The sequence below is a fragment of the Dendropsophus ebraccatus genome, chromosome 2, assembly GCF_027789765.1.
Source record: "Dendropsophus ebraccatus isolate aDenEbr1 chromosome 2, aDenEbr1.pat, whole genome shotgun sequence".
Taxonomy (NCBI): Eukaryota; Metazoa; Chordata; class Amphibia; order Anura; family Hylidae; genus Dendropsophus; species Dendropsophus ebraccatus.
Window position 1 is genome coordinate 120,572,301 of NC_091455.1, and position 16,150 is coordinate 120,588,450.

Sequence of the window (16,150 nt, forward strand, 5' to 3'; positions counted from 1 at the left end):
TTAGGGGTCTGGGGCAGACATTGGCTGGGAAGGGCCAACGGAAGAGTCCGCATTAGGGGGCTGGGAAGGATGCTGGAGGGGTCAACGTTAGGGGACTGGGGCAGACCTGGGCTGAGAAGGGCACCGGACGGGTTTGCGTTATAGCAAAGGAAAGGTAAATTAAGAGTTGGAATGGGTAAACAGGTTAGTGTGAAGTCGCTACCTCATGGGGCCTTCACCTTGACATGGTAAGGGAGCGTGTGTGCTTCTTTGATTTAATGAGCTAAGCTGGTGGGAGTAAGCAGGTGGTGGCTGGTGCAGACTTGGGCTGGAAAGGGCAATGGGGAAGGTTCTGTGTTGGGGGGCTGGGCTGAGAAAGGTGACAGGAGGGTCCTCAATAAGGGGTGGGGCAGACGTTGGCTGGGAAGATGATGGGAGGGCCGCATTAGGAGGTTTGGGCAGTCCAGGACTGGGCAACAGGAGCATCTGCATTAGGGAGATGGAGCAGGCATGGGCTAGAAAATGGCACCGGAAGGGTCTGATTTAGTGAGCTGGGACATGTTTCAACTAGGAAGGGCACCGGGAGGGTCCACGTTATGGAGCTGGGGCGGGCCTGGGCTGGGCGACAGGAGGGTCTCCACTAGGGGGCTTGGGCGAGCCTGGGTTTGAAACGGTGATGGGAGAGCCCACATTAGGGGGCTGGGGCAAGCTTGGGCTGGGAAGGGCGATGGGAGGGTCTGCGTTATTGGGCTTGGGAACGCATACTCTGAATCTGACATATTAGGGTGAGGTTCACACTACGGAGTCTGCGCGGATAAGTTCTGGTGGATTCCGTCACTAGTTCCTGCTCCATCAGCTCCATAGACACCATTCTTTGGCCGGGTGGATTCTGCCAAAAGAACTGACATGTCGAATTATTTTGGCGGACAACAGAATCTGCCCAGCTATAGAAGGTCTATGGAGCCGACCGAGAGGCGTGCCGCCCCGAAAGGGAACAAGCGACGGAATCCGACGGAATTTATATGTGCGGATTCCTCAATGTGAACACACCCTAATATAGAGGTATAGCGCACACACTGCTGGTACTGGTATATGAGCGATCATCTCAGTTTTTGCCTCACTCATCTGCGAGGAGATCGGAAGGAAAAAACGCTCTTAGTTGAACACTTCTCTTTGGGGTCCTAGAACCCGGCCGATGCAAACTTTTGACATGTCTCGACATGTCGACATGTTTTGACATGATATGTGGGTTTTTTTTAATGACAGTAAAACTTTAAAGCTGTCTATATACTTTACATGCTTGAAAGAGGAGAAGTGAGAGAGGAATCTGTGGGGCACAAGGGTTGTTACAGGAGCTGTGACCACATATAAATATACCTGGTACATTTATTATATTAGGTATTCACTGAGCTTTCAGTGTGTCCAAAGGCCATTTGGACATTCGCATTTAAAATGCCCTGAGTACCAAATTAATAAATTGGTCAATGTTCTTCTTCCCCCCACTGTAAAGTATATGAATGGTCTTAGGATAGAGTCCATAGAGAGATTCTGTAGCTCTCTCTTTTCCAAAGTCCCTAGATGAAGGAGCACTTAGGAACAGGTATAATATATGGGGGCCTTTTGTGTATGTGTACAGCAATATAAATGTAATAACATCACAGTAGACTGTATGGTGTGCACATATATATATTCTAGGTAGAAGTGTTCGTTGATATAGTATATAAGCTGTTTATGCATGAGTTTCTATATGTACATGTAATAGTGGTTGGCTGCTGGGTGTGGCTTTATTATTAAGTATAGATCCAGGATACTGGATAGTATTAGAAGTAGAAGTTTAATGGAAAAGAACATTAAAACTGCCATGTTTGTTAGGTCTAGCAATAGAATCATTTGCCAACAGTTGTTTCATACTGTTTACAGAATTCTTTTTCAAGTCATTCATTCCATGACTTGCACAAGACTTCTATCTTCTTACCATATCATGCCCGCATGCTGTGCCTTCTGCTGCTGGCATAAATTTTGTCTCACATTTTCTTCCAATTCTGTGACACCAAAGTGCTTTACATATATCCTATAGTGAAAAGAGAGAGACATATAATCTGATACAGCACTGATAAATTATTCCAACAGATTGGTATTGCGTTTAACTTAACTTAGTTGTAATAAAATGATCTATTTAGATTACAGCATGACTGTTGGCATGAAAATGCCTTATGCAGTGTAAAAGACTCAGTCTGTGGTATATCACTTACATTATGTTTATGTGGCAATTAAGTTACCCATTCAATGTGTACCATCACCCTATTCCCTAGAAATTAAGCAATACAGCCAGATGGAGAATCCTTCATGTACTTGCTCCCTGCTCCACCATTCCCCAGCAATTCCTACTATATTTATTTGTAGTGCTTTGTCCCCATCTACCTCTTCTACTATGCACTCTACCCGGCCTTAGGGAAGTGTGACTAGTGCAGCCACACAGGGCGCTGTACTCTACCAGCAGGAAGGGGGCGCTGCTTAGCCAATTCTGCCATTGTGTTAATTAGAGAGCAGGAACTATTTTCAATGCTCAAGCTTTAACTGCTCCTGTTCACGCACTGAGGAAATGATCAGAGGAGGCTACAGGAAGAAGCCCCATCCACAGGCTGCCCCGGCAAGATTCTCTACAGAAAGGAAGAGGGCTTACTGTAAGTGCCTGTGTGTGTGTGTGTCTCTCTCTCTCTCTCTCTCTCTCTCTCTCTCTCTCTCTCTCTAGAGTATATATGTGCCTCTCTGCAAGTATATGTGTGACAGTGTGTCTGTGCAAGTAGTACATGCAGTGTGTTCCTGTATGTGTATATGTGCCTGAATGTATGTGTGTGCTTGTGTGAATATATGTGCCTGTATGTATGTATATGCTGTATATGTGACTGTATGTACGTATATATTTTTTTCTGTATGTGCATATGTGCCTGAATGGATGTCTTTACTTTTGTGTATATATGTGTGTCTGTATGTATGAGACTGTATATGGCTTTCCATACACATAACAGTAACCTGTCAGGATAGAGAATGCCAAATAAGCCAAGCACAGCACCATATTATATCTGGTAAATACTTTACATATGCACCTTTGTGTTCTTTTCACACAGCTGCATTAAAGAAAAAAGAGCCACTGGCCTGCACCATATTGTAAGGCCTCTTGAACTTCTTCACTCACCCAGCCTGTACCCAGCTTAGCTCTTGGAGCCCATGAGCCACGAGATACAATGACAACATGGCTAGCGGGAGCAATGACTAGTAAGTGCATGCAAAAGGACACTGGTTGACCTCAGAGAGATCAACCAAAACACCGCAGAGACACCATCACGTGTCTCAACGTCAGTGTATTCTAGAACATTGCCCCCTGGGAAATCAAGTATGCAAAAGAACACTGCAGAGACACCATCAGGATCTTATAAATGACTTTGCTGGTGTGCCCACTAGAATTAATGAGTGCAGAGAGAAGACATGACAGATCTTGCAAGGAAAGACACAGAAGTTGCCAGAGAAGCTGTGAAGGTTTGCACACTTTCACCATCGAATATCGTGGCACATGGGCTCCAAGAGCTAGGCTGGGGGCAGGCTGATAAAAGCAAAGGGATGCAAAACAATTTGGCAGCGCTGGTTGCACAATTATTGAGCCACGTAATAGGCCCTGTAAAGCCCCTATTACAGTGGGCAACGGAGAGGAGCAAACAAGCACTGTGGGCACTCGTTTGCTCCTTGTTTCCCACTTGCTCCCGGCGCTATTAAAGGCATTGGCAGTGAGCGGGTGAGTGCATGGCAGTTTGCGGTGAGCTGCGGGGAGGGGGGGGCCTCTGGCTGCCCGGGTGATCGCTAGATCGTCCGGCCAGCCCATAAAAGATATCAGCGGTCTGCTGTTGCCGTTCCTATTCTACAGAGCGAGGGCAGCAGATTGTTGCTTTCGACAGCACCGTTCTTGTCAGTTGATCGTTGTCTTCTATTACACAAGATGATTATCAGCATAGTCTAATCCAGGCAGGGAGGGGTTACAGTTATGGAGAGATTACCTCCACAGTCCTGTCCCCTGATGCAAGCCCCAGCCTGAAGTGGATCTGCTATGATTTGGAAGGTGAGGGATACTTCCTGGGTCAGAGTACAGTGCTGTAGACCCCGCTGTGCAAACCATGCCCCTCCTCCACTCCCCTTCCCACCCAGTACAGGGAGCTATTAAACTCATGGCAGAAGAATATTCAGCATTTTTAGCTCTCCCTAGAAGATTAAAGGGGTACTCCAGCGGGGGGGGGGGGGCACTTTTTTGCTGGGACCGAGGAGGAGGTGGCCTAGGGAAAAGACGTCCACTCACCTCCCCGGTTCCATTGGCTGGTCCCGCATCGCGGCACTCCGGTGCCCGGTTCCCGGCCACTCTACTCAGCTGTGAGGAGAGAGCCATGCCTGGCAGCAGCAGCGCAGAGCTGAACACACTGGAGGGGGGCCTGCACCATCTAACAGCGGTCTGTGCGGGTGGGATGATGGGTGCCTCTGTCAGTGTAAGTTACACTCCGGCCGCCAAGGGGGTTAATTTACACACTCGCAGCGGATTCTCAATCTCGCTGCGAGTATGTAGTGTCATAGGGTTGAATGACACTGGATCCGCTGCGGATCCGGTAAGTGTGAAGGCATCCTAACAGTGTACAGTGTATATACAGTGTATACAGTAAGGGGCTTACCTGCTGGGTGGTGGTGTTGGGGAATGTATACAGTAAGGGAGTGTTAGGGAATGTACACAGCATGGGGGCTACCTGGGGGGTGTATACAGCATGGAGGCTACTTGAAGGAGGGAGTGTATACAGCATGGGGGGCTACCTGAAGAGGGTAGTATATACAGCATGGGGGCTACCTGCAGGGGGGAGCGTATACAGCATGGGGGCTACCTGCAGGGGAGAGTGTATACAGCATGGGAGCTACATGCAGAGGGGAGTTTGTACAGCATGGGGGCTACCTGAAGGGGGGAGTGTATACAGCATGGGGGCTATGTGCAAGGGGAGGCAATGTATACAGTATGGGGGATAACTCCAGGGGGGAGTGTATACCATATGGGGGCTTCCTGCAGGGGGGGTGTATACAGTATGGGGGCAACCTGCAAGAAGGGGGGAGTGTATACAGTATGGGGGCTACCTAGAAGAAATCTAATTAACACACTGACACTTTATACCCGGGCAGCGCCGGGTGCATTTTCTAGTTTCCTATAAACTTATAAAAAAAAAGAAGGGGCATAGTGCAGAATTACTCTGGACGAAAACCTTAGAAAAACCTTGTTCAGCCACCATATTGTGAATACCATTTCCTTGCCTTTTTAAAGTCCAGCATACAGAGCTTTGCCTTCTCTCCAAATTGCCACTTGCACTGTGTGTTGGCATCATACAATTCTCCTGGAAGCTTTTCAGGATATTTATATTCCTTCCCCGGCTTAGGATCATCAGCGAGGCAAATGGCTTGGGAAGAGCTGCAAGACATAGAACAGCCAATAATGCAAAAACATTTCTCCAGTGAAAATATATATGATAACTTCTTCAGGAGACTAACAAGTAATCAGCACAACCCATAGCAAAACATTGAAGCTGGCCCCTCTCTCTGCTGACCAATGAGACCAATGACCACTTTCTTTGTCTTTCCACAATCTGCATTCAGTTCTCCATTTCCCTTTGACCACCCACTGCGATCACTAGTCCAACCAAGCTGTGAGTGGAAGTGGCATGCTTTAGCTGCTGTGACCCATATTTCTGCTACTCTAGTAGTTTTACCATTAGTATGTGATAAAAGGCGTGTAACAGGTCATCAGCCGAAGCACCTTTTGTACAGACTATGCAAGTCATCTATATGTTTTACAGCATTGACTAGTTAATTATCCATGGGGGAAAGACCAAATGTGGGAAATACAGCACCAAAGGAAAAGATCATTGAGGTATTTCACTTAACATTCAACTCAGAATACAAATAAAACTTACTTAGGAGCTGCAGATTTATAATATGTAATAGTTTTCCTTGTACAAATTTGTATATTTGACTGGCTTTTCCAAGCAAATGAAGTTATTTTATTGACTAGAAGTATGCAAGGAGGCAGTGTGTGTTTGGTTGGAATAAAGTACCATTTTCATTTCATGTTCTCTTACCTACTTATATTTCAATGGTACCAGACGACATACTATACGTTACAATGACAATGGGCAATGCTCTGAGGAAATTTAGGTGCAACTGAAACACAAACTCAGGCCTAGTCATGAAAATATAGAGAAAATGTGAAAGGGCACTGAAGAGACTACCCGCACAAAAAAAATCTGTCACCCCCTGATCACTTATCGAGCTGGAGGCATGGCTGGATCGATATCAATAAAATTATTCCGAACATACCTTGTTGCCCATGAATGTATTTTTATTTTCATAAAAAAGGCCTTTATTTGGACCATGAATAGTGTCAAGGAGGGGGGACTATTGTTCCCTAGGCACTAGCACTGCTATGCCTCATAGTATGTTACACAGACAGATTATCTGACAGATTATTGAAGCCAAAGGCTTATGACCTGTTATCTATTGATGGTCTGTTCCTTGTTTTGGCTTTAATCATCTGTCAGATATCTGTCTGTGTAAACACACACCATTACTGTGCTGTAGGAACAGAGCAGATTGCTGACACAGCAAAGCGATGTGTAGCTATGCTAAGGCCCAGGGAACAATGGCCTGAATAAATGTGTTTTTTAATGACACAGACACAGGTAACAAAGGTATGTTCTGAGTGCTTTTTTTGATATCACAATGTATCTGGATAGCCTTTATTATGGTTTGCTTAGGCCATGGACTCTGCTAATGCTCCACTTTGTGATTTCTATGGATAGATGGACAGAGACAGGGAAATAAGTAAATCTTTACATTACTATTATTATTAGTCTCACATATATAAGATATAGTTATTCTAATATATAGTGAATATAATTACACAGTAGAAAGATGGATTCATGGATAAATAGATAGGCAGATAGGTAGACAGGAAAATAGATAGCACCTTCCTTTTTTGTAATAAAAACATATATACATAGATATATCATAGACTGAATATAATAAATACACAGTAGATAGAAAGAGAGATGGATAGATAATGGGACAGATAAATAGCTATTTTAGCCATAATATAATATTAGCATTGTATAGGCTTTGCCAGTCTGTTTATTATATATTTGTCAGTGACTGAACAGTATAATATTAGAGCTACAAGGTTTTCTAATACAAAGCATAAGGTCCAGAAATGAAATCCAAGAAAGGCTTGGAAATGACAAAAGCACGGACAGCTGGGTAACCATCATTAGCCCTGGAAAATATCTTATATGTGTCAGTTCACTGGGAACCCCTCTATGTGTCAAGTGAAAAGAAACTTGTACAAGCATGTTTTGACATCTCTATAGTTACAGGAAAAAGAACAATTGTGATGGTTTTTGTTAGAACTATTGTTGCCATACTATACAGGGGGCAGCAAACATGGTGATACTATACAAATGTTACACCTACCGGATTAACTTGATTAATAATTTAGGTTTAATGCTTGTACATGCAAGCCTACAATGATGGATGAAATCTAAACAGATATAACATGTCAGTGGCCTATTGTTTATCAGTTCAGAGCTTATAGGACACAATGTTTCTTTTCTTACACACTGACATAGTATGTTCTCAAAGATTGAACTGGCGTTTATTTAAATGCTCTGAACTAGAACTGAAACCCTCCAGGGGATATTCTCTGTTGCAGCTGGCTTTAGGATAACATTTTACTTACATTTATAGGCTGGGTTTACACTACGTATATTTCAGTCAGTATTGTGGTCCTCATATTGCAACCAAAACCAGGAGTGGATTAAAAACACAGAAAGGATCTGTCCACACAATGTTGAAATTGAGTGGATGGCCGCCATTTAATGGCAAATATTTGCTGTTATTTTAAAACAATGGCTGTTATATTGAAATAATGGCAGTTATTTACTGTTATATGGCGGCCATCCACTCAATTTCAACATTGTGTGAACAGATCCTTTCTGTGTTTTTAATCCACTCCTGGTTTTGGTTGCAATATGAGGACCACAATACTGACTGAAATATACGTAGTGTGAACCCAGCGCTAAAGGGGTTTTCCTTATTACACTGAGTGATTATCGTGAATCAGGCAGATATCTCCCCGTGTAATGGAGACAGCAAACAGCCAATGAACGAGTAAACCCTTGCTCTTCAGCTCACCTTTTCTTTCAACATGTCAAAAAATCGTCTGACATCGGCTGCACATCTCTCCATGTAATCGGCAAACAGCTGATTAAGGCGTGGGCTGCATGGACATCACCAATAATGTCTGTGCATCCCTGCCCACACAAATATCAAGCTGTGTAATTGGCTCAATAAGTTAACATGGATCTAGCAGATTAGCGCTTGCTTACCCCTTTTTTTCCCTTTATATACAGTATAATGTAACAACAAAAATCAATCCTGATGTTTTTTTAATAGAGTCGACAATTGCACATGCTACAATACCAAATGTTTAGTTATTTATTTTTGTAAAATTGGATGAATGAATTGGATGTAAATAATGACATGCACCTACCTCTCCGACTCCAGTGCTAAGGCACGTATCATGTTTTTCCGGTCCTCTGGTTCCGGCACTGGAGTCATGGAGGTAAGTAGACATCATTGTTTTCATTGTTTTCAGCGATACTGAAAAAAGGCCTCCTGTCCAGAGTAACCCTTTTAATGCCCTGTAATTTTGGATGGAACCCTTTCTTTTACCATATAATATATTATCGACGGAGAAAAAATAATTTGTATGGTAAAATTTTAAAATAAAAATCTGAATTTATGCGACAATATTTTTTAGGAATTCTATATATTCTGTATTCTACGTGTCAGTATGTAAACAAAGATACCAAACATATAGTTTTTGTTTAATATATATAATATATATAATATATTATATATATATATATCTCCAAAACTATATGTTTGGTATCTTTGTTTACATACTGACACGTAGAATAGCCATAGCCATAGTCTTTTTTTGTTCTATCTATGAAAATGTGAGATCAGCAATGTTTTGTTTGTTAATTAGAACTTTTAATTTCTATTATAAGCAATAGTTTGATGCTTATAACAGTTCAGTCTCCAACAGCAACAGCAGGTGGCACCCACTGGATATAAACTAGGCGCAGTTTCGGAGTCCTCATTACTCAACCCAACCCAAGTGCATGTCATGGGCTGGGAAGGGTCTACAGTATACGATCAATAATTTAATTGGTGAGGGTATGACTCTTAGGATGCCCACTAATCAGCAGAAGTATGGTGCCACACTGTTCTGATAAGACTAAGGTCCCTTAATTGTTTTCATTGACACAATAGTTGTTCAAACAGCAAATGAGAACTTAATGTGCATTTCCAGGAGAAAATACAAAAGTGCTTGAAAACAGCACCCCTTTAACAGTGACTTCCCTTTAAGAGAAAGTTTAACACTTGATATCCTCCCTTTATGAGCAACTGTGGTGCTGTGCCTTAAGAGCGACTTTGGTACCGTCCTTTTAAGAGTGACTTTGGAACTAGCCCTTTATGAGCTAATTTAGCCTTGGCCCTTTAAGAGTGAATTGAGCACAAGCCCTTGAAAAGCGAATTTGGCCCTGGTCCTTTAAGACCGACTTTGGCACGTCCCTTTAAGAGCAACTTTGGCACCGTCTCTTTAAGAGCGACTTTGGTACCATTCCTTTAAAAGCAACATTGGTATTGTCTCTTTAAGAGTGTCTTTGTTACCGTCCCTTTAAGAGCAACTTTGGTACCGCCCCTTTAAGAGTGACTTTGATACCATCCCTTTAAGAACAACTTTGGTGCAGTCCCTTTAAGAGAGACTTTGGTGTCGTCCCATTAAGAGTGACTTTTGAGTCAGTCCTTTAAGAGCAAATTCTGTGCCAGCCCTTTAAAAGCGACTTTGTTGCTGGCCCTTTAAGACTTTGAGAACAAATTCGATACCAGACCTTTAAAAGTGACTTTTGATACTGGCTCCTTAACAGTGACATCCCCGGTAGCCTTGTAAAGGTAAAGGAAATTGGTTGGTTACCATAACAATCTAGTGGAAATCTGTATTTATGTCAGTGAGGTAAAATCATTAAGGATCTTACATCTTCTGAATCTTCTAATGGCCAAGAGGGAACATGTGACTGTGTGGATGTTGTCAGACATTGAGTGAAAGACCTGCAAGTTTCTATTGGCTGCTACATTTCAGCTATTTGCATATGTGCTGTGATTGGCTGGTTAGTTTGTGATCTTTGCTGTTTGTGCTGTGCTGAACATTCTGCCATAAATTACTATGGGGAATTTTGGGTCTGAAATGAAAAATACTCAGCACACCTGTCATCGCTAAGGGCTTTGAAACACAATTTGAAAAGGGCTGAAAGAATAACACATATGGATTGCGGGATCTTGAACACTAAGTAAAAGAGGCTGAACACGTTCATTCTTTAAGCGGAGAGGAGAGGCGCAAGAGAAATTACATTGAAGTAATAGGACAGGCAGAATTTCGAGTGGAATCTGCCATGTGGACTCCGCTCGTAAATGCAGCCTCTTTTACTCAGTGTGCAAGGGCCCTACAATATAGTGCTTTTTCAGACACTATAATAAGCTGTGGTACTATGCATAGCCACACTCATTTAGCTTATGAGTAAACAACAGTCTAAATAATGTATGCATTTGTAGAGGGGATGGAAGGAACCTCTTCGCCAAATGGGCATATGGATCCCCCACTAATCCGCAAGTTATTCCCTGTGGTGTGAATAGGGGATATCTTGGTGAAAAAACAATTTGGTTAAAGAACAGATGTATACATTTTTCAGTATGCTGTCAATTCAAATGAATGACTGTCCATTGAATACATGGCCAGTCTGGATCAGCCAGATCAAAAGTTGTTCTTTTTGTTTTTTGTCTATCTTTGCTGCTGGTAGTAGAAGGAGGTCCTGTCCATACGCCCATTTACTGGTCTAGAGTTCCTGGTAATTTGTTACAAGCATAAAAGAGTCCCGGCAGCAAATAGCGGCTTTAGCTTCCAAGTACTAAAGTAAGAAGTATTGGAATTCAGCAGCAGGTAGTGTGGAAGCAGAAGCACACAACCAGAGTGCTTAGTTAAGTATATAAATGTGGAGTGGAATCTTTGCCAGCTAGCTTCCCTTTGATCCGCGGTGAGCACTCTTGTTAGCTTGCTAGTGTGCCATAATGTTATTGAATTTATATTTAAACAGCTGAAATCATATTATAGAGCAGATAACTGTTCATCAAGTCGAGTTCCACAGTAACTATATTATGTGCATGCTGGTTGTATTACTTTGCTCTAGGGAACTCAATTTTCCAGGAACCCTGGGCAAACATCTGTTTACACAGCTTACTGTGTTTTAATGCCATTTCCTTCAATCAGTAACATTGTGAAATGAGAAATTGATAGTGTTCCTGTAGCTAACAACATAGCAGGCGCAATATCCTCCCTGTCACTGAGCAAATGGTCAATAAAAAGAGACTTGCAACAGGCACTATAAAAAAATCTAATTCTTAAGGAAAGTATTTCAGTCATTGCATGGTATGTTTTAGGATCCTGGGAATAATGGATGGAGGATTATTTGCACAAAATGCCTACTGGAGCTGGTTTACAAGTAGTACGGCACAACATGCATATTGCGCTATTTCTGTCACAAACACTAAGCATTTCCTAGTCTAGTAATGTGCATTCCCCTGCAATCTGGGTTCTTTTATAGTAAATAAGCTGAACCAGGCCCAAAATAAATAAAATAAAAAATACACTTATTTGGCAACCTATCCTCTACTGCTTCACATGCAAATACAATGTTACACACTGCGATCCCCTGCACACTGCAGGGAATAGCTGTTTGTCTAGTAGTGATTCATACCTCCCAACTTTTTGGACAGCCAAAGAGGCACAATTGTGGGTCACGCTAGGAAAATTTTACAGACATTTCTATACTCTTTAATTTAAAGTGACACTGTCACCTCCTTTTTGCATTCTGACATTGCTACACAGGTGTAAAGGGTAAATTTAGTGGTTTTCATACCTTATTTTATATCATACGTTATGGTGCTTGTTCAAGTAAAAAGTCATGTTTTATCAACTGCAGATTGTATTAAGTCGGAGGGGCCTCGCAGCATTAGCGACACTTAGCCCCGCCCACAACACCACAGTTGGCCCCGCCCCTCGCTGGCCATTGGAACAGGCTGGACAAAAGGTCTAACCCCACCCCCTTTACGTCGGCCAACCAATGGGTGTCAAGGGGGCAGGGCCTACGGTGCAGTTGTGGGCGTATGATATATGTAAATTTACACCTTTACACCTGTGTAGAGATGTCAGAATGCACAAAGGGGGTGACAGTGTCACTTTAAGGATGCAATGACACATACAGGATCTGCTGCAGATTGATGATCAAGTTACATTGATATCTTCAAATTTGCAGCAGACCCTGTATGTAGATCCTGTATGAGAGTGTGCATCCTTAGACCTCATTCACACATCAGTAACCCTGTAAAGGTCCAAATTTGCAAGGACCCACTGATTCAAATAGGTTACACGGACGCACAACGGCTTAGTAATTTTTTTGTGGCACGGATCATGTCCCCAAAACGGCTCAGTGACACCTGATTTGTGTATGGGGTCATAGAAATCAATGAGTCTGCAGGTGTGAAATGATGTGTGAAAAGGGCCATAATGTCTCATTCGAATATAACATTTTTTAGGATCCAACTTGCACCACATGATGGAATATTATGCAAGTTTGGGTCTATTATAAAGTAAAAAAACTGACACTTTCTAGAGCAACATTAATGCCAATCTCATTTCTAGGTCAACAGAGGGACATGTAAGGGGCAAAGAGGGACAGAGGGATATGGGCCAAAAGTAGGGACTGTCCCTCCAAAATGGGGACAGTTGGGAGGTATGGTGATTATATATGGAGGACCTAGATAAACAAATGTGACAGCAAGCTCTATTACCTTTCTGCCACTCTGTGACATACAGAGGTTTTGCTGTATTCAAACCAACATAGCTATAAGAGACAGCATATAGCATATGTTTAAGCCCTGTGCAGTACCCAGCTTCCTGCAAGGACCAAAAGTATTGAAAAATAAAGGAAAGCTTAAAAGTTAATAAAAGGATTGAATTACATTTATATTTTTCCCAGAATGCCCTATTAAATCGCTATTTATAATCTATGGCTTCTTAAAGCGACTCTGTACCCACAAACTTACCCTCCCAAACCACTTGTGCTATCAGATAGCTGCTTTTAATCTGTTCTGTTCGGGAGGTGATGCAGTTATTGTCCTAAAAACAACTTTTAAACTTGCAGCCCTGTGTCAAATTGGCATGGCCTAGAGTGTCTGTGCCTACTGCACCACCTACAGGCCTACTGCACCGCCTCTCCATCCCTCCTCCCCGCCCTCTTCATCATTAGGAATGCCCCTGGCAGGATTTTTCCTATTCATCACCTGTCTGAACACTGCACATAAGCCTTACGATCCAGCACATGTGCACCGCTTAGACATGTGATAAATAGGAGAAATTGTTCTAGCGGCAGGGGAGGAGGCGGGGAGGAGGGAGGGGTGTCGCAATCCTAGAGCATGGGTACTCTAGGCCACACCAATTTGACACAGGGCTACAAATTTAAAAGTTGTTTTGGGGGGTTTGGGGGGTCAGATTGTGGGTACAGAGGAGCTAAACAGGAGCTTCTTAAAGGACCTTGTTTGTCCAAGAGGCAATACTATTTTTTGGAAACAGGGTAGGTAATTACCCATAACCTAATAATATTAACTTCAAAGTACAAAAAAGTACATACAAGTTTAGATTTTGTTTTTCAATAATTAGTCTTTAAATTGACTGTTCCAGCCTGTAATTGACTCCTGTGCAAGGAGGAAGGTGAAAAAAACCCGATCATAATTAGAGTCCTTTTAAACCAGCAGATACATGCCTGCTACAAGCACCAATCAAGCAGAGCCTTTTTGGCGAGCCTTATACAATGGTTGCACAGTCAGGATGGCAATCAGCAAAGGAAAGATGGATTGCTTGCTTAATGGCTGACCACTGGGTCCTTTATATGAGGTAATGTTCAGCCTGTTTGTATGATAACCATCCAGTGTATTAGACCCTTTAGTGAGTTAGGCTATGTTCACACAATGTATTTTTTCATATTTCTATGGCCGTTGTTGCCGTCTATGGGGTCCCGGCCGGAGTGCAAGCACATAGGGGGAGATTTATCAAACATGGTGTAAAGTGAAACTGGCTCAGTTGCCCCTAGCAACCAATCAGATTCCACCTTTCATTTTCCAAAATGTCTGTGAGGAATGATAGGTGGAATCTGATTGGTTGCTAGGAGCAACTGTGCCAGTTTCACTGTACACCATGTTTGATAAATCTCCCCCATAGCATATGCTCCGGCCGGGACCCCTAGCGGCGCCACATACAACTGACATGTCAGTTTTTTGCGGCCGCTATTCATTGAATAGCGGCCACAGAAAGCTCAGTAAGTTCACACTATGAAGCGAGTGGCTCCGGCCTGTGGTGAGTTCTGATGCGGGCGCGCGCTGATGCACCCACATCAGAACTCTGCGGGCTGAAAGATCATCCGGCTGGTTTTGCTGTACCAGTGGGGATGATCTTTTTAGAGAACGGCCGCCCCGTGACCCGGCTGGGTCACGGAACGGCCGGTCCCCTACGCCATGTGAACATGAGCTTAGTAAGGAAGCTGAAAATCATGTTATATCAGGTATTGTCATTACCACTGAGGAATAAAACAAGCATTTTTTTTTTTCTCTTTAATTAAAATACCTTAAAAATTTGTACAAGTATTGTCGGCTGCAAGCAGACCAAGAGAAGACCCCATTGTGTCCTGCCAGGGTTGGTGACATTATGTTGCCTTCAGATTTCTTACACATATTCCCTTCTCCATCGTGGATCATACCAAAACTGAGGACAAAGATTAAATAATTGCTTTATTTCAACAAAAGTTATATATTTGCAGTGATGTTATTTCTTTACTCTTGTGTAATGAAGAGGAGTGATCTTTTTCCATTTGTAAATTAATAGGAGCCCAATGATTTAAAGGGGTACTCTGTAGAAAAAAAATATATTTCAACCAGTGCCAGAAAGTTATACACATTTGCATTTGTACTTCTATTTAAAAATCTCATCTTCCAGTACTTCTCAGCAGCTGCATGTCCTACAGTAAGTGCTAAATCTTTTTCCAGTCTGACACAGTGCCCTCTGCTGCCACCTCTGTCCGTGAGATTTTTTTTTAATAGAAATAATTTACAAATCTGTATAACTGTTTGACACCAGTTAGTTTGAAAACACCAGAGTATTCATTAGTATACCATACAGTATAAGGCTATGTTCACACTACGTGAGTTTCGTAATAATCACAGCCATTGTAACAATAGCCGTGATTACTACGGAACTTACGTAGTGCTGCTTTCTAAGGAATCCCGAACAGAGTGTATACACATAGTGGATCCCTAGTGGATCCCTAGTGGAGCCGCAAGAAACTGACATTTCAGTTTTCTGCGTTCGCTATTTTAGTGAATAGTGGCTTCAGAAAACCTGTCAGTTCACACATTGGAGGGTGCAGTGGGGAATTTAGATGCGGGCGCGTACGGATGCGCCCGCATCCGAATTCAGCAACAGTGAAGATCATCCGACTGGTACTGCAGTACCGGTCGGGATGATCTTCTCTTACACTGGCCGTTCCTTGACCTGTCCGTGTCTTACTATGTGGGAACATGGCCTAAGAAGAATATAGTTACTCAAATAAGAATGGTTTATAATTTCAGGGGATCGATACATTTAAATGAAAATGACATTTCCTATATAATGGAACTGTAGAAAAATTAAAAGAACTTACTTATGACCAGACTCATGAGCAATGGTAAATGCGAGCCCTAGACCAGTGTCTTCATTAATAGTACAGCTACGATATTTACTGCACATACCACTAATTGGAGCAAACCCTGTAAAACCAGAATAAAAGAGCTATCTTACTCCATTATTGAAAATTATCTGCATATGAGTATAGTATAGTATTGAGTGCAGTATAGTGTGACAGAACAGAGTTTGTGAGTAAAAGTAGAAGTATTG

At 42.5% G+C, this 16,150-nt stretch overlaps 1 protein-coding gene across 4 annotated transcripts in view; it reads right to left on the reverse strand.

Annotated features, from left to right (window-relative positions):
* ADAMTS16 (ADAM metallopeptidase with thrombospondin type 1 motif 16) overlaps positions 1-16,150 on the reverse strand; it is a 137,802-nt gene that overhangs the window by 68,504 nt on the left and 53,148 nt on the right. For all 4 annotated transcript variants that reach the window (XM_069958207.1, XM_069958205.1, XM_069958204.1 and 1 more), the window contains 4 exons: positions 15,918-16,023; positions 14,846-14,983; positions 5,311-5,464; positions 1,955-2,050 (listed from right to left, as the gene is read on the reverse strand). In XM_069958207.1, the coding sequence (XP_069814308.1) occupies positions 1,955-2,050; positions 5,311-5,464; positions 14,846-14,983; positions 15,918-16,023 (494 nt within the window). The remainder of the gene's footprint in view (positions 1-1,954; positions 2,051-5,310; positions 5,465-14,845; positions 14,984-15,917; positions 16,024-16,150) is intronic.